Source organism: Nelusetta ayraudi, unplaced genomic scaffold, assembly GCF_046127955.1.
Source record: "Nelusetta ayraudi isolate G7.1 ecotype Tasmania unplaced genomic scaffold, CSIRO-AGI_Nayr_v1 ptg000060l, whole genome shotgun sequence".
In the NCBI taxonomy this organism is placed as follows: domain Eukaryota; kingdom Metazoa; phylum Chordata; class Actinopteri; order Tetraodontiformes; family Monacanthidae; genus Nelusetta; species Nelusetta ayraudi.
Genome location: NW_027466110.1, coordinates 1,749,158 through 1,766,914, shown reverse-complemented (window position 1 = coordinate 1,766,914; position 17,757 = coordinate 1,749,158). Strand labels below are relative to the sequence as shown.

General features: G+C 47.8%; 1 protein-coding gene across 1 annotated transcript in view; it reads left to right on the top strand.

Annotated features, from left to right (window-relative positions):
• Positions 1–17,757, top strand: part of abca12 (ATP-binding cassette, sub-family A (ABC1), member 12) — a 63,522-nt gene that overhangs the window by 12,735 nt on the left and 33,030 nt on the right. The window contains exons 19-40 of the mRNA XM_076040382.1: positions 402–3,008; positions 3,484–3,596; positions 3,834–3,901; positions 4,071–4,219; positions 4,331–4,461; positions 4,586–4,728; positions 5,797–5,964; positions 6,374–6,591; positions 7,824–8,753; positions 9,423–9,529; positions 10,614–10,720; positions 11,397–11,596; positions 11,704–11,780; positions 11,930–12,060; positions 12,775–12,933; positions 13,026–13,190; positions 13,936–14,131; positions 14,277–14,416; positions 15,184–15,303; positions 15,591–15,681; positions 16,405–16,584; positions 17,008–17,323. Of these exons, the coding sequence (XP_075896497.1) occupies positions 402–3,008; positions 3,484–3,596; positions 3,834–3,901; positions 4,071–4,219; positions 4,331–4,461; positions 4,586–4,728; positions 5,797–5,964; positions 6,374–6,591; positions 7,824–8,753; positions 9,423–9,529; positions 10,614–10,720; positions 11,397–11,596; positions 11,704–11,780; positions 11,930–12,060; positions 12,775–12,933; positions 13,026–13,190; positions 13,936–14,131; positions 14,277–14,416; positions 15,184–15,303; positions 15,591–15,681; positions 16,405–16,584; positions 17,008–17,323 (6,516 nt within the window). The remainder of the gene's footprint in view (positions 1–401; positions 3,009–3,483; positions 3,597–3,833; positions 3,902–4,070; positions 4,220–4,330; positions 4,462–4,585; positions 4,729–5,796; positions 5,965–6,373; positions 6,592–7,823; positions 8,754–9,422; positions 9,530–10,613; positions 10,721–11,396; positions 11,597–11,703; positions 11,781–11,929; positions 12,061–12,774; positions 12,934–13,025; positions 13,191–13,935; positions 14,132–14,276; positions 14,417–15,183; positions 15,304–15,590; positions 15,682–16,404; positions 16,585–17,007; positions 17,324–17,757) is intronic.

Below are 17,757 nucleotides of genomic sequence, written 5' to 3'. Positions count from 1 at the left end.
ATTTAGCCCTCTGAATAATTACCTGAGTTTCAGCTTCCCACTGAAAACGGTGTACTTTCTGTGACTCTTTGCATGGGAAGAAATAAATATAAAGAAATAGAATAATTTCTCATGAGTGAGGGAAGAAAGGTGGTAAAATGAGGCAAGGGTCCTTTTCGATGAATAAAACTGAATCAAACACCCATTTGTAAGAAGTGAGAGTGTTGCTAAGCTGCATCTGAGAAGACTGTCTCCCAACTAGACTATGGCAAAAGACTTTCTGTGAGCTAAATTAAAAATAAAATCAACAATAATCTCAGTGCGTTTTTAGGACAGTGCTATCTTTTTTGTTTATGTTTTTATTTGTATACATATAATGTGGTAACATTATGTTCTATTTTTCCATTTTCTTTCATGTTAAGTTCTCTCAAAGGAACTGTGAGTTTGTTGCAAAGTACGTATGGTTCAATATACAAACATCTGTTGGAATCATCTTTGAGTGGAGTAGACCTGATCCAAGATCCACTTGCTGCCTACCTCAAGAACCTGCTGCGTCAAGCGGATGCCTTTGTCAACAAACTCACGAAAATGCCTGATTATAACATCACCAACCCAGATATCATGCTTCCGCTGGTCAGCCAACTGCTGCAGTCCACAGGTTTGCAGCCGCTGACGCCTTTGCTCCTCGGCGACGGTCCCCTCAATGCCTCTGCGGTGATCGCGGTTGCCTCAAAAATCGGCAGGCTCAATCAGAAAATATTTGCCTTCAACGAGTCTGACCCCACAATGGCTGAACTTGAGCGGCTGATCTTTGGCTTTTTCTCCCTGGAGAGTAACCTCACCATTTCGCTGTCACACATCATGGGACACTCTGTGCTCACCTACTCAGAGTATTTCAACCCAGAGTACGTGGCCAAACTCAGAGAAATGCTCAAGCCTTTCACGGCACAAACCTCATCAGGCCTTGTGGAGGCCATCCTCAGCGCCATGGAGCTTTTAAACACAGTGCTGGACTCTGCAAACCCAAATGACATTGTTCTCAGCTACATACGGCAGATTCAAGATTTTGTGATGTCTCTGTACAAACTGCAAAGAATCCATCAACTACCCGGAGGGGTTGGCACCCAAGTAACTGACCTCCAGCTCATTACCAATGAATTCCTTGGCCTCCTGACGCCTGAGGGTCTCAAGAACCTGACTCAGGTCGGACCAGATGTGGCCCAGGACATTGTTATCCAAAAATTTTTGGCATTCCTACCACCGGTGCTCCAAGATGAAGCTCGTCGCTTTCTCCGGGATTTCAAAACTCTGCAGGCACAAGTGGCCCAATGTGCGGATGGCCCAAAATGTTTGTCTGGAATTTCAGAAGTCTTCACATTCATAGACCAGATCATAAACATGACGCTCTCAGCCGATGGTTACGTATCCATTAAGATAGTTGAGAGCAAATCTGTCCTAAGATCACAAGAGTATGAAGAGGTAGCATCGGCTGCTTTTCGGCTTCTGCTGTCGCAGCAGGATGCAGCACTCATGAAGACATTCCAAAACGTTCTTCGCTTCATCAGGCTTGTCACAGCTACACCAGATATCAGCGTGTCCACCATCCAGGATGCTCTCATGCAGTCAGATGTCACCATCGAGCAGCTCAACGACATCGCTGCACTTGCCGGATCGGCAGACGTGAAGGAACTGTTGTCGAGCATCATGGCAATCGTCAGCGTTCAAGAGTGTTTAGGAGACCAGAGCAATGCGGCCGTGACAGTCCACTGTGTTAACGAATTGATAAAAGGGATAGCACATTTCCTGACAAAAGTACCCGCCCTTCGCAATGAGACGCTCATCCTCTCCCTCATCCCCCAAATCATCAATGGCACAATCAGCCAGGTCATGCCAATTAACCCCAGTGAAGAACCCACTGTGGTTCTCGAGCAGATCCTCAAAACAACTCTGGCCAATGTCAAAGCAAGCCTCAAGCAGAGCCACCTGAACACCTCGGCCATATTGAATGAAGTCACAATGCTGGAAAATGTGATCCATCTTTTCCTCAACCAGACAGCGTTGAACAACAACATGACAGCAGACAACCAGTTACTCGCTCAGAGACAATATCTGGAGCTTATAAACTTTTACATTGAGCAGTTGGAGCACATCACAAGCAACAGCTCGGTCTCAGTGCTTCTCCAACCGGTTTTCTACGTGGCACAAATGCAAGTGACATTGCAGCTGGCACAGACAGACTTGTCCTTGTTTGTCAGCGGGCAGATTGAGCACCTCATGAGGAACCTGACTTTGCCGTTGGATGGCGAGGGGCTGAGGGCAGTTGGCTTGGCATCGCTTGAGATTTTCTACCAAATGTTTGAACTGACACTGAACAACTTGGAGGCGGTGAACGACACTCAACACCTCACGCCTTTCCTCAACTCAACCGTTCTGCATGCCATCAAGCATCAGGTGAAGATGTACGTTGGCCTCGTTGAGATGTGGATGAAACAACCGCAAATCCCGCTGGTCTTCACCAGTATGCTTCAGTGGGGAAATTCCTCACTGGTAAGCTTCTCCGACCCCATGCAAGATCTTCATCTCCTGCTGAAATCAGTGGGGACCATTCTCAGTGAGGACCAGCGGAGCTTCTTCTACATGATCAACAACATCACTGGGGCCCTGACTGAAGCGCTAATGGTGGCAGAGCAACCGGGCGGCCTGCAGAGCGACCGCTTCATCTACGCCGTGCTGAAAGCCGCCCAAACTGCCTTGCAGATCCTGTCTGCAGACCAGCCTGTCATCACTCCCCCAGTACAACAGAGCATCCTGGATGTCGTGCACAACTCGCTCAAGCTCATCCTCCAGCCAAACCCAAATTTCGATGTGCCGCGTAACATCAGCATTCACATACTGAAAAAGACGAAGTACATCATCCAGGAGACGCTGCCAGAGATGTTTGCCCAATACTTGGTACCAGGGATAAAAGTGCTAATAGCCTATTTTGACGTCCCCCAAACGGCAAGTGGACCAGACATATGGAATTACATGTGAGTGATGTCGCTTCATTTTTCATTACACTGCCACATTATTATATTTAATATCGCAGGAGCTAAAAATCAATAATTATGAACTGGTTTTAGGAAAAGATTACCAAATAAACTTTATTCCAACACTCCATCACTGCAGCACCTCATGCAACATTCAAACGAACAACTAAACTATTTGACTACTAGCAGTTAACTGAGTCCATCCCAAGTGATTGATTCAAAATGACCCTGGTTTGCAAAGGCAAAATAGCATGTGTAGTACTGAGAGCTTTCAGTCAGTACAGTATCAGTGCTATAAAACAGTGAAAGCATTTGTTTTATTTTACCCGTCCTCCTCCAAAAAAATGCTTTCTGCTTTATTTTACTATCAACTGATGAATCGAAAACATTGCTAAACAATGAAGCGTCACTTCGATTAACTTCTGTGGCACCCACTCAGACTGACATGAAATATGGACATGTTTTGTCTCATCAGAATTTTGAACGAGATGAAGACAGTTCAAAGCATCCTGCCGGCAAACAACTCAGCCCAGCTCTATCTCTCAGTCCTCATCAATGTGACTCACTTCATCCTGGAGTCCGGCCAAGGTAAGTGAGCTCCTCAGTTGCCCATGTAGGTGGACAAGTGGCTGAATCCCAATGAACCTCCTGGGAGTGGTGAACACACTCTGTGCACTCCATTATTCCAGCGCTAGCACCACCATGACAAACAGATGTAAATCCAGTCCAGTGATTTTCTTTTGTCTGGTGGTCGTCGGATTTTTCATTGTTCACATTTAACCCCCCACTCCCTTCAAAAACTGTTGGTGCAACTTTTCTTTTCAGGCAACAGGACTCTCTGGGAAATTTTTGAGACTGCATCAACAGACGATCTGCCTGTGATCTTTGGCCATGTAAGTAAAATACAGGATATGCTCACCACATTAAGTTATTTTTTCGATTTCTTTTGTAAGCTTTCATATGACTGACTTTTTCAGATATGTATTTTATATTGAACCACAGTAGAACTATTAACTTTGTTTCCTACAAATAACTTTCCACCCTTTTTTCCCCCCACCCAAGATGGGTCAACTCTTGAACATACTTCGGCCACTTCTCACTGGCCTCCCTCACTTTCCAACGGCCAGTTCGTCTCTGGAGGCCTTCGCTCATCTTGCTCCCGTCCTGGAGCAGCTGATGAGTGGGGATGCGGATCAAGACACGTGGAACAAGTGAGTTCCGTCGTAAGCTGCAGAACCTAAACGTCACTTTTGAACAGATTTTTTAAGTTCTACAGCTGCTTGACCCTAAAACCATGTGGTGTCCCCCCCCACTCGTCGCAGGCTTGAAAAGATGATTGAAGCCCTGCTGTCGACGCTCAGGGAAACAGAAGTGTTGGACGCCATCCCGTCTCTCATTCAAGTGCTTGAAAACTTCACTGGAAGTTTGGTGAAGGTGACGCACGCAGAGAACGGTAGGAGCAAACTCGATGCTGCTCTTGTCTCGCAACCGATGGCTAAAACGCGCGTTCTGTTCGCGTGGATATCTCGCAAACACGGCCAGACCCTCACCGTGTCTTCTGTCTTCCCTCCCTTCAGCGCTGCTGCTGAGCCTCCAGAGGCCCGTGATGACTCTGATGGTGGAAATGGCGACGCTTATCAACGCCACTCACGTCGACCTGTCTAAAGTTGTGGAAGGAATGCAGCGCGCCATTGAAGACACAGTGAAGGCGGTGCAGCAGGTTTGACCATTTTTTTCTACTGTCTCTGTCAGTGACTGTTCCTTGCTGTTGGGTGAGGGAATGTGGTGGCGGAGAGGAGGAGGGAGTGGACGGCCGCCCCGTTGTGCCTTTGGTCGTCACACTGTAGTCAAAAATAAGATGCAGGATGCCTGTCTGTCAACAGCCCCAGGACGAGGCAAAGATGCCCTTTGTGCAATTGAGTATTTTTCCACTTCACAGACGCACACAACCTTTTGTCTGGACACTTTGACAAAAAAACATACCTCGACGTCTGTGTGTGTGTGTGTGTGTGTCTATATGTGTGTGTGTGTGTGTGTGTCTTCACTCTGTACACATGTGGCAAACAGAAGGAAAGAGAAGGAGCTGTTGTAAATTGTCATTATTTCTCATTATGGATGCGCACGCATAATTGTACACATAATCCCCATAAAATTCTTATTATTCACCAAAACCTTTTTATTTTTTTAGTCCCGACGCAACTTCACTCAATTAATTAATTACCTTTATATTAAATAGGAACTGTGAGATATTTAGCACACTGTCTCCGCAAAGTGGAGTAAGGTCATTTTATCGAATGGATGGTAACAGACTTTTTATTTTATTGTGAGACAAAATATATTTTCAATATTACAATTGGAGACTAGCCATGTAAATGAGAAGAGAGTACATCTAATTGGATGCCAATAATGAGATTTCTTTCATCTCGAGTCGCGCCATAAACTTTAATGGCACACAGGACAGTATTTCCTATTCTCTATACACCTGGGACAAAACAGCCTGTCAGAGACAGACAATTGGACTTGTCTGTAGTGCAGAAACTGGAGACGACTCTGCTTGAGCATGTCGTCCGTACATATTCAGTCCGACTGGGCGTGCACCCTATCTGGCAAATGCGATACCTGTGTGAGAATTCTGCCCTTTTCTTTGTCTTCCTGTCATCTGTGAGATTGCTGAGATTATTTTGTGTCCCTCATGCCTTCCTCCGCCACTCCTCAGCCCAGGACTGGTTTTTCCGCGCAACAATGAGGTTGAGACACGCATGACGAGCACCTTGTCTTTTGCGTTCAGGCCAATGGCAGGCTCAAGTGCAGCGACGTCCTTGCGGCGTGGGAGCCGGTGCGAGAGGCGGTGGGATTGACCCCGGAGGCCATGTCTGCGTGGTGCAGTGTCAGTGTGCAGCCCGTCATCGACGCCTACAACGGAGCGTGGGCGTCCGCCGGGCATCCAAACATGAGCGTGAGTGGAAGAAAATCAGTGGGAGAGTGGAGCAGCATCTCCAGATTGATATACCCGACTCCTCACCCTATGTTAGACATGTCTATGAAGGTTCTCAGTCATCCTGTTAGGGAAGCTGGACTTGTTCCTGTGATCTTGAAGATGTTTTGCCTCTCATCCTCAAGGCTTCCTTAGTTCTGACATGTTTTGCACAATCCAGCAGGTGGCACTGTCACATAAAAAACCCAAGAAAAACGAAAGGGCTTTAGAAACGCAGAATCTGAATCTGTAAACACACACTGTTGTGAGAGACCTTTAAAGGCACAGCAGGACCGTACTTCTGTCACTTGGTGGCAGTGTTGACACACGGTGAAAATTAACCTCACCCTTCTTATCTGCTCATCTCTGCCGCATGCTCGCCGCCTAACAGCACATGGGCGTGGGACCGATGGCCCTGAATGCTACAGCTGCCAGGATTGTGGAGGCGGTGCGATCCGTCTACCGAGTCAGCCTGTACCAGGACCACGTCACGGAGCAGCTCGTCACGGAGATCGCCAGCCAGCTCTTCCTGCTGTCGGGCCGGCCCCTCAGTCACGAAGCTCAACTCCACTGGTTCCAGCAGCTGCAGAGGTTACAGCTGCTAAACAGGTGACCGCCCCCCGGCCACGGTTGTGTGATGCGGTCCGCAGAAAACGAGTGCCATCGACACAGGCGGGGTGGTGAAATGTTTCAAAAGATTGTTTGGTCATAATGAAGGGTTCCAAGTTGGAGCTTTCAGTCAAATAGTTGGAATCTGCAATATTTGTGGGATGTTGAGAGACTAGTTGAGACTTTCAGATGGTTTCTCTCTGAATGCGAACACTGAAAAATCAATTCATCCATCCGTTGATCCATCAATCCATCCATCCATCAATCCATCCATCAATCCATCCATAATCCACCCATCCATTATCAATCCCATCATCCATGCATCATCCATCCATCATTGATCACCATCCATCATCCATCCATCCATCCATCCATTCATCATCCATCCATCCATCCATCCATCCATCATCCATCCATCCATCCATCCATCCATCCATTCATCATCCATCCTTCCATCCATCCATCCATCCATCCATCCATCCATTCATCATCCATCCATCCATCCATCCATCCATTCATCATCATCCATCCATCCATCCATCCATCCATTCATCATCCATCCATCCATCCATCCATCCATCCATCCATCCGTCGTCACCCACAATGTATCGGGGCTGATTTCGATTAACACGCGAGGCCACGGAGTGACGGGCGCGATGACATTTGCATTCGACCTCATTAAACCAAATGTGTCACGAAAAGGTGCTGCGACCACTCAGATTGCGGCTTAACTGTAATTTAGCCCAGATGTCTGCTTAAGCTGATTTCGTCCTATTGGACATCTGCAGTAATGAGGCGGGAAGAGTGAGAAGGATCAGCCACGTCGGGCTGAATAAGTTCATCAGAGAGGAAAGACTCAACCGATTTTCATCTGGGAAATAATAGAAAAAAAGGCCAACAACGTTTGTAGTGAAATTTTAAAAGTTGAAGGTCCCTTTATAGTTAGAATTTACTTCACCCCACCCCCCCCCATCAATAACATCTGTGTCTGTGAACAGAGGGCTGAAGGTCCTGTTTTCTGTTAAGTTTTTTTCATGCCAGGATAATTAATTCTGTGAGGTTGCCTCAGTGGAGCTCAGGATGAAAATGGGAAAAGCATTTCAGATCAAATCGGAAAACCTTTCATTGCATGAAATAAACTTCTCCCCCACCCCTCAAGTACATTATCATCTTGTTTTCACATCAACCAGTCAGTAGCATGAACATTTTTCCATTTTTCCTTCTGTCCTCAGCATGTCCACTTTCAAGATGCTCGCAGGTGAGCTCCTCGAGGTGGCCCCGTCCCTACGGCCGTACGTCGATGCCGTGGAGGCGGCGTTGGGTCACGTCCTGGTCGGCTCCCACCTCCTCCACGACAGTAGTGCCACTCAGACGCTCTTCGGCGAGGCAGCGATGATCTTCCTGTCCTCCCTCAACATTACATCGGGCGACGCCATGTGGGGGGACCTCTCCGGTATGGACCTAACGGGGCTGATCAATGACACCATCGGATTGATGATCGACCTGGGGATATTTGGCCGTGCCCCCGAGCTCTACCAAGCCTTGGAAGCATTCAGGGAGTTCCGTGGCCCGGGCGCGATGGCGAGCCGGTTGCGCGACATGCTCGCGTGGTTGGCCTCCACAGAAGCGTCCGGCCTGGACCTGATCACCCAGGTGCTGCCTCGGATCTACGACTCCGTGCGGCCTCTCCTGTCCGTTTTCACCCATGCGGCCGCGGACTCGCCTTTGCCCCTGGGGCTTTTCGAAGAACTGGCCAGCAACGTTCTGGAGATGCTAAGCCAGATGTCGAGCACCAGCAATTTGTTGGCACCACCGCAGCGACAGCACGTTGTGTTTGCGCAACAGCTGATGGGGGCGAACAACACGGCGAGGACGCGGCACAGGCGCGAGGCCCTCCCGATGCCGCTAAGGGGCCCCATCGAGGACTTTGTGGAGCTGTTCCACATCGACTACCCCACCATGTTCTACGCACTCTCCCAGCCGGTCAGCACGCTGGAGATCCTGGAGACGGCCCACGGGTTCTTTGCCAACCCGGATCTCGGCGTGGTGCTGAGCGGCGTGACCAGCGACGTGCCCTGGAACTGGGAAGCGCCGCGGGAGGAGACCATTGGCGCCGCCCTGGGGGTGCTGTCCTTCCTTACCCACCCAACCACGTTTCAGATGTGAGGCCTTTAGTTGCTGTGACTCAAAAATTGCTCTTGGAGGAAAAAAAACAAAACCCAAAATGAAACAATTTAGAATAAAGCGTTTTGATAGAAGCTGTTTTCCAAATTGCACACTTTAGTGCAGCGCAGCGGGGATGCTGTTGTCCACAATCGTGCGCTGCCATTTTGCACTTACTGGCCGTTTTGGTTTGTTTTTACAGGCCTCTTCTCGCACTTTATTTTTTTTTTTATAGGGAAGTGCAAACAGGTAGAGGAGACAAAACAACGTTAAAGGCAGATTAAAATGAGTTGTTGTAGTTTTGCACACTATGGCTGGCTTGCTAGTATGAAAATTAGCTGGTACGTTTATCCATTTCCCTTTCCCTTTCCACTGGCTGCACCTCTTTCGGGTCGGGTCTTGCGATTCTCAGTTAAAACTCATAAGATGCAGTTTCCGTCTTAGGCACATACAAAAAAAGGAATGGAGTGTGGATTACTAAATTTGCCATACAGGACACATTAGCTAGCGCGCTACAACCATTGTGCCACTGCTGCGCTTAAAATATGTAATATTTAGCAGACGTATGTGATTTGGAACACAGCGAGAGTCATCTCTCCTCTTTATGCACTTGAATTTGCCCCGTTGGAATGTCTTTTATTAACTCGCTCTTCTTCGATCTGTTTCAGGCCATCCATGGATCTGCTGCTGCAAACTGTTAACCTGATTCCAGATGCCATTCCCTTCTCCTCCGAGATTAAGAATATCACTCAAGTGCTTGCCAACGAACCTCAAGGTATCACTTTGCTTCGATTCTGTCCTCCTTTCTGACAAGTCTGTACCACTGGTGGCTATTGTGACGAGAAATCGGAGCCCATTGATTAGACAGAAGGTTCCCGGATGAACAATGCCATTCTTTTTTATTTTGTCTGATTAACTTTACCTCTGTAGAGGTTTTCCCACCAGTCCAGTGGTTGCTGCGCTGCAGAGCCAAACACAGATGGCACAGTTTCGAACCAGTGGACCGACTATGGCGGGAAAGTGTGCGTGGAAGTGCCATTAAGATGGAAAGATAAATCACCAATGCCGCATACATAACAATAGTGTGGCATAATTCATTCTGTAGATATGAGGAATAAGACTTCACATCAGCTTAGGTTGAGCTCCCAAAGAGCCCCGGGCCATCTGGCCCTTCTCCAGCAGAAAGCCACTCAGCACCTTTTTAAATCTCATTAGCAGAGTAGAATTCAATCACTTATCCCGCCCGCCCGCGCTAAACGTCTCCCCGTGCACGCTCGCACGAGTGGACATCTATGACCTGCTTTTTAATTGGCGTCTGTGCCCGTGTGATAATGTTTTTAGTAGCGCGCAGTCCCTTTGGTGAACAGCAGCAGCCCCCCCCCCATCCTCAACACACACAATACACATGCATGAACGCAGGGTGCACAGAGAGCGACGCACTTGCATCGCCCCGCAGGTGGAGGGCGCCACCAGGATTCAACAGCACCATTGTCTAATTTTGGCATAATTAAATATTCTGTCATCACAGCTCCTTGCCTGAGGAGCTGCCTTTCTCGGCGCCTGTCAGATGCGTTTTAATACGCTGCAGCATCCATCGGCAGCCGCGCCCCCCCCCCTCCCACCCCCCCGGCCCGTCAGACCCTCGGAGGGGCTTCACTTTAAGCACATCATTTGCCGCTCGGCGCCATCCCCGTAATGGCACGGGTCGTAATAAGGCTCTGTGGGACATCATGTTACTCAGTCACCTCACAGACCCTGTTGCCCTATTTCTCTCTCCCCCCCCCCCCCCACACCCCCGACATCACAAATAATTTCCTGTCTGACTCCTCGCCTCAACTCTCTCTGTTCCCCTTTCGCAGAGAGCCTGATCCTCATGCAGCAGGCCGCAGCCACAGCGGGCCAGCTCTTCCACCTGAGCCCCGCCGACCAGGAATTCTCCGACACATTCAGCCACCTGACATCACAGGTCTCCTCGCCACCACCCCAACCCCATCACTCCTACGGTTTTACTGCATGTGAAATGAGATGTCTCGCATGGTCTTGCCCTCGAAGATTCAGTACAGACAGTCCATACAGTAATTAGAAACGTATGCTGCAGAACTTAGAATACACGTATTAGCACCGTAAACTCACTCAGGGCATCAAGTTATTGAAGTTATGGCTCGTATGTAACCTGTGATGTTGGGGGGGGGGGGGATGGTGCCAAAGTGTCATTAAACTCTGGAGCAACAAGCACAATAACGATGGACCATGAATAGTGATCAATAACTCTGATTGGCTGGGATGACGGTCAGACTGGAGATTTATTTTGTTTTATCAAAATCCAGACTCTGCAGCTCTGCTTGTGCACAAAATAACTAATAGGAATCTAATATGAAAGACCCCCACAGAGATTTTCTCATATTTGATGATTGACAGGCAGGAATTATTGGTTGTAGGAGAGGCAAAGTTTATGAGCTTCGACTACAGCTATCTGAGGGTAACTGCACAGCCTATAAAATATCCCCCTTGACAAATCCGGGGTTATTTAAGTGGAACAAACTGCAAAATGTTGACGCTTTAATTGGCCAAAAAACAAACAAAAAAAAAACATAAAACAAAACGCCCGAGGATGCTGATGTTTGATGTTGGTTTGCTTGTAGGTTTGCACGCTGGAGGGAAGCCAGTTCTTCCGCCTTGTGCTGCAAAGCGCGTCGCTGCAGCCTGGTGAGCTGTGCCACACTGTCCTGCCCAGCCTGCAGGTCCTGCTGGAGAGTCTGGCCAGAAACGTGACGTCTCTGAGCGACGTGGCCTTCCAGACCTTCGTCGGAGACCCCAAGACCTACAGCTTCCAGTCCAGCTGGTGCAGACTTGTCTTTCAATCTTTCCAAAGTGTCCATCCGTTGTCCTGATGAAAGCCAGACACGTTTACTTTTCTGTGCCTTTTTCCTGTTCTGCCTGTGTCTCTAGGACCTCCGTGCTCAGCCAAGGTTTGGGCTTCAATATCAGCACTCTGGCATCTTTAAATGTGACCATCGCCCCCATAGGTACAAGAATGAACTGCAGCACATTTATTCGTTTACAGTTTCAGTTTTGTGTCGCACTCAGGACAGTAGTTTCGGTGTATATGTTATCGTTGACCTGGAAGCCAGATCTACGGATTCAACTCAAACTTGAACTGGCTCTTGTTCCCCAGGGATGGTGATGTTTGGCGAGATGATGAGAAACAAGACGGCGTTCGCTGCGGATGTTCAGAGGTACATCGGTTTGGATCCAGTGGTTCTCAGTGCTCTGCTGGAGAGTCCCATGCCAAACAACAATCTGGTGGTGAGCTGGAGACGTCAACATCATCAAAATAATCTCTTCTAGAAAACAAAACAAAACTAAACAAAAAACACAAAATGCCCGTATTCCTACATCAGTTAAGTTACATATTAGTTAAAACTTGAGTATCAAAATTAAACTTTGAGGTCTTCAGGAAAAGTCACACAATAACATATACAAAAGATGAAAAAAGGTTTATTGCTCTCAAATTTCATATGGGTGCCAGACAGCTTCACTAGGTTTTTGTGAACATTATAATTTTTAATCTTTTACAGTCTGCTATTAAATATTCTATTTATTTCAAACGGGTGCTATGTTGCCCCTCCCCCCCCGCCCCCCACACACACACACACACCCCACCTCTCCCTTCTGCCACTGCGTGCTTTGTAATTATTAGGTGTAATACATTTTTACCAAAACTGAGGCAACACGGTGCAACATAATTTGCTATTACAGCATGACTCTGCAACCATAACCTCTAATGAGACACAAGGTGATTTAAAAAAAGAAATGTTTTATTTAATTTAACGTCTCCCAATTCAGGAGGGTTGGAAAAGTAATTCAGCATCAAGCGAATCTAACGAAAAACACTGCAAACGTCTGGAAGTTCACTCATTTCCATGGACTGCATGGCTGTATATTTCAGTCTGACATCCTTGCTGGATCAAGTTCATCTTTTCATCATCATCTTTTTTTTTGGAATATTTGCTGGAACAGATCATGTCCTGGCTGCTGGATCTGCGCCACTGCAACTCCACAGTCGCCGGCGCCGACGACGTTGCCTCAGCCGCCCTCTGCTCCTTGTCTCTGCCGCAGATGTATACCCTCATGGTGCTGACGGCCCGCCATGCCAATGTAGAGAAGGCCATCTACAGGGTGAGGCTGAAGCTCAGAGGGGCTCTTTTTTTCCCAGTGGGGGTGCGGGGGGGGAGAAAAGAGAAAAAGTTCTGAGATTCGCTCTCCTGCAGTTGGTGCTCTCGGAAGACATGCAGACCATGGTGGGAGTCCTGTTGCAGGTGGCCGATGTTCTGAACAACATGATGCAAACCTTCGTGCCCGCCATCGGTCAGCTGCATCACTACCTGCAGTCCGTCGAAGAACTCAATCTGGTGTCAGACGTGGAATTCAGTGAGGTGCGTGGCCTGTTTTTGAACTGACTGTTTTGGCAGCGGCCCGGCCGTGCATTTCTTCAGTGACGTCATACCTGGTCTGACCTTAATTAATATGCCTCGTAGTACCATCCATACTGTCAAAACTAAAAAATAGATAGCGATTTTAGGACATTCGTCAACAAAGCTTTAATTGGTCCTGAAAGGTACGTAGTAAACAAGTCGTCCAATGAACTGTCAGTTGTTGCCCTTTCAGAAAGGGAGCAGTGAGACAATAACAAAACAAACTATTAATTGGAAATGAAAGAAAACAGATTATTTGCATTTGTTTTTGAGAATTATCAACAGCAAAACAATTGAACAATAATGTGCCACGCAATTTACACTATTAATTGCAGATGATTCGGCAATTTCTCCTCTGTCAGTCATCGGATCGTCAGGGTTAGGAGAGTTTGTCTGGCTCTCATGAGTTCTTAGCCAATCACAGTTCAGAGAAAGGCGTAAGGCCAGCTAGCTGACTCAAGGTCGAATTGGCACGGAAACTCTACTGTTGTACACAACAAGTAGATAATAAGTCAAGAACAAAAAAAACAACCCAAGGAGGGTACCTATATTATCATATGTACAGTATATATAAATATATGGGAAAAAGCAACTTTTCTGAGTATGTTTAGTCCAGCAGAGAAGATGGCCCCATCACTGCCGTTTGTCACAATTTGCCTCGATGCCAGCCAGGCCTAAAGGACGGCTCCTTTTAACCTTCCCCTAGATGGCAAGAGGACTGAGGCCGACACTGTCCAGCAGAGCCACCTTCGTCACCCTGTCCAAGGCACTGTGCAGCAACGGGATCATGGCTCTGTTCGGAATCTCTCAGCTGCCCGTGGCATCCGAGCTGAGCCCGTCCACCTCCGACTACGCCCAGCGGGAGGAGATGATCGAGAGGTTTAAGATTCCGAGGACCGCCTGTGAGCTCCTCACCCAGCAGGGTTTTTTTTTGGGGTGGGGTGGGGTGTAGGTGTTGCACCAGCCGGGCCGGCAAATGTTGAAGCTACTCGCTTCAAACGGCTTCATTCTTCAACCTCGGCTGACAGTGACATCTCCCTCCCGCAGCTCCTTTCTGCATGAACATGTACCTGGACATGGTCAACACCACGGGGGGAGCCATCGCCTGGGCCTTCCTCAAACCCATGCTGATGGGACAAATCCTGTACAGCCCTGACACCCCCATCACCAGGTCCATCATGGAAAAGGTGAGCAGTACTTACAGCAAAAGAAAAAAACGGCTTACAGTTGCAAAGTTCCTCAATCTTCATTCTCCAATGGAGACATCGCCCTCCTCTGGATGTCCAACGAACTGCATTAAGTGATAATTATACATTGCCTTATTGTGGCACAATCCATGACTTTTAAAAAGACAATACCTGGTGCTGTGCAGCGCTTCATATTTCAGAAGTAACTTCTTTGCCGGCTCCAGGCAGCCTTCAGAGTAATCGTTGGGAGCTGGCCGAGGGCAACGGCAGCCTCCACTCTACACCGACGCTGACGCTTTGCCCCCCTCAAACATGTCAGTGTTAGCTCGTCTTGGGGTCATCGCCCGCCGGACCTCCACAAACTTCATCCTGTCAAACTTCTGATTTTGTCTGGCTGGCAGGGCATGTGTTCCTGCCACAAAGATTCCTCCTCCTCCTCCTCCTCCTCCTCCTCCTCCTCTTCCTCTTGGCAACAGACAGCTGTTAAGTCTTCGTGCCATTTGGTAAACAAGAAAAATAGAGCTGCAGGGGTGAACACACATTTGTATGCACCACCATCTCTTAGTGTGGTTGTTTTTTTGGAGCAGACTTGACTTTGTTTTGTGTTTTTATTTTTTTTGGAAACTCTTGCCTTTACAGACACACGCACACGCACACACGCACGCGCCCGCACACCCACACACACAAGCACAGCACATTATGAAATCTTGCCTCAGCCATTTCACAGCCCCTCCCTCTCTCTCCTCTGTTTGTTTGTCCTTGTCCAGGCCAACGCGACCTTGCACGAGTTTGCAAACCTGAGGAAGTACTCGTCCGAATGGCTCGACTCATCCAACTACCTCGTAAACTCTGCCCAAATACTTGGCCAAACTTTGCCGATGCTGCAGGTATGAAAAGCCGTCTCCTCCCGCACGTCTCCTTTATATATGTATATATATATATATATATGTATATATATATATGTATATATATATATGTATATATATATATATATATACATATATATATATATATATATATATATATGTACATATACACCTAGCCGCCATCGCCTTAATGAAAAAAAAGAAAAAAAAAGTTTGGAGAAAAACTTTTGCGGCCGTCTTGGACGAGTTTGAGCAGCTGAATCTTGATGTTGTGCATTGTCTCATCCACTCTCCCCTCCCTCCATCAGAATTCCCTGGGGAATTCCTTTGTGAAGAACTTCATTGAGATGCAGACAGACATCAATGTCGACAAAATGAAGGAGACGCTCAGCAGCTTCTGTGAGTGAGACATTTGAAGGTCTTACATTTTTGTAAGCTGCAGATACGCGGCTTGGCTTACTTTTCATGCTGCACTTACAGCCTGTAAAATACCCACACTGTCAGGAAATAGGACTGCGCTCGCCGCAGGTGCAGAAGAGCTACTGCAGCTGTTTGTGCTTTTTTTTTTTTTTTTTTTTTGCCTTCGATGGTTTATGGGAAACATAGCATGACAAATAATTAGTTGTTAGTTTTCACATTATATCATATTACAGGTCCCATATTAGACTTTTATGTATATAAACCTTACCTTGTTTACCTTGGCCTCCAATGGAGTGGCAGCGGCTCTCAGCCACAAATAATCATGCAAAAACTCAAGAGCTCACCAACAAAAAGCATATTTAGCTATCTGTTTACAGCCTCCCGTAAAACTGTTTGGAATGGGAAACACACAGGCCAGACCATGACGGGGATCATGGTCTCAGATGTACACCCTGTGACATCACAAAGGGCTGATTACCAGAACTCTGTATTTTTGTACACATTTTCTGAATACTGGAGCAAGCTAGCAATACGGGGCTGTTAAACTAAAGTTCAGTTAGAGTTAAAGTTCACCTTGGCTAAACCCTGGTGAGATATCTACTCCTCTTTGCTTTAGTCGAAAGGCCTCCCGGCTTGCACCTTTTTGACCTGCTCCGCAACTTTATCGCGTGTCCTGAGGCTTCCCGCGTTCCTTCTCCGCAGCCAACATGACGCTCATGCTGGAGAAGAACAAGCACATCCTGACGCAGATCACCACCCTGTCCTCCCTCATGGTCAACCTCTCCTCCTGCATCAAGTTCGACCGCTACCGCGGCTACGACTCCGTGGACGAGGTCAACGACGTCGCCGCCGACCTCGCCAAGAACCGCGACCTCTACGCCAGTGAGTGATTGTTCCCTCCCGTCTGACCGCTGCAGTGCAACATGCTACCGGAGTGGAGCGCAGTCGCGTTTGCTTTCCTCCCAGCGCTGATAACAAGACCTTTCATATTTGAGTGTGTGGTATTGATAAAATATTTCATCTTCAGACTGTTTCCCAATAGATTCCCCTTTAGGCTTTATCTCTATCAGTCTCTTATATTTGGCTTTCATTAGCTTTTTATTGTCCGCTTATCATCGACCTTCTCTCTATGTCTTTGGTAAAATAACAATAAGGCCGCATTACCGTAAGCCCAGTCTCCTAACGAATGCACACATCAGCTAATCTGACCGAGCAACTTAAGAGTTGGCTGTGTCTTTGAAGTTTTTTTTTTTTTTTTTTTCTGGAGCTGCAGTCGGGCCGAGATAAAGCAAATCTTTCTCCCAGGTGTCATCTTTGACCTTCCCGAAAGTGAAAACTCATCGAGGACGCCTTCCTCCACCACGTCCCCCCTGCCGCCCAGGGTCAGCTACACCATCCGCATGCACATGGACAACGTCATGCGTACCGACCGAGTGCGGAAACCTTTCTTCAGCAAGGAGCCGCACATCAATGGCAGGATGACGATGCGCTACAACCGAGGCTTCGTCTACCTGCAGGAGAACATTGACCGCGCCATCATCGAGACCCAGGCTGGCCGTAAGGTCTCTGAGCCGGCTGTGCAGCTGCAGCCCTTCCCCTACCCCTGCCACCTCCGCGATGAGTAAGTCCCCTCTGGAGCACACGCCTGCACAAACGGCACGAAGACTTGAAGTTAAAAAACTTTGCCTTGCAAAATTGCATTCGACTCCACAGCCAGGCAGCTTTTTATACACTCAATGGCCACTTTATGGGCTGAAACATTCAATTGCTTGTGAACGCGAGAAAGCTCATCAGCCTATCAAGCGGCAGCAGCTCCGTGCTTTTGGGCCCGTAGACGTCTCGCTGAAGTTCAAAGCGAGCATCAGAATGGAGGAGGGACAGGGGGTGGGGGTTGGCAGCGCACCCTCTGAGTCTCCCTCTTCCCCCTCCGACAAGATGTTCAAGCTATTAAGGTCAGCAGTCTGTGCGGAGCTAAACACATGCTAGCCGGCGGGAACTTGCAAAAGATGTAGTATGTGAAATTCAGTGATTCAGCGAGTGTCTAAAAATATCGTA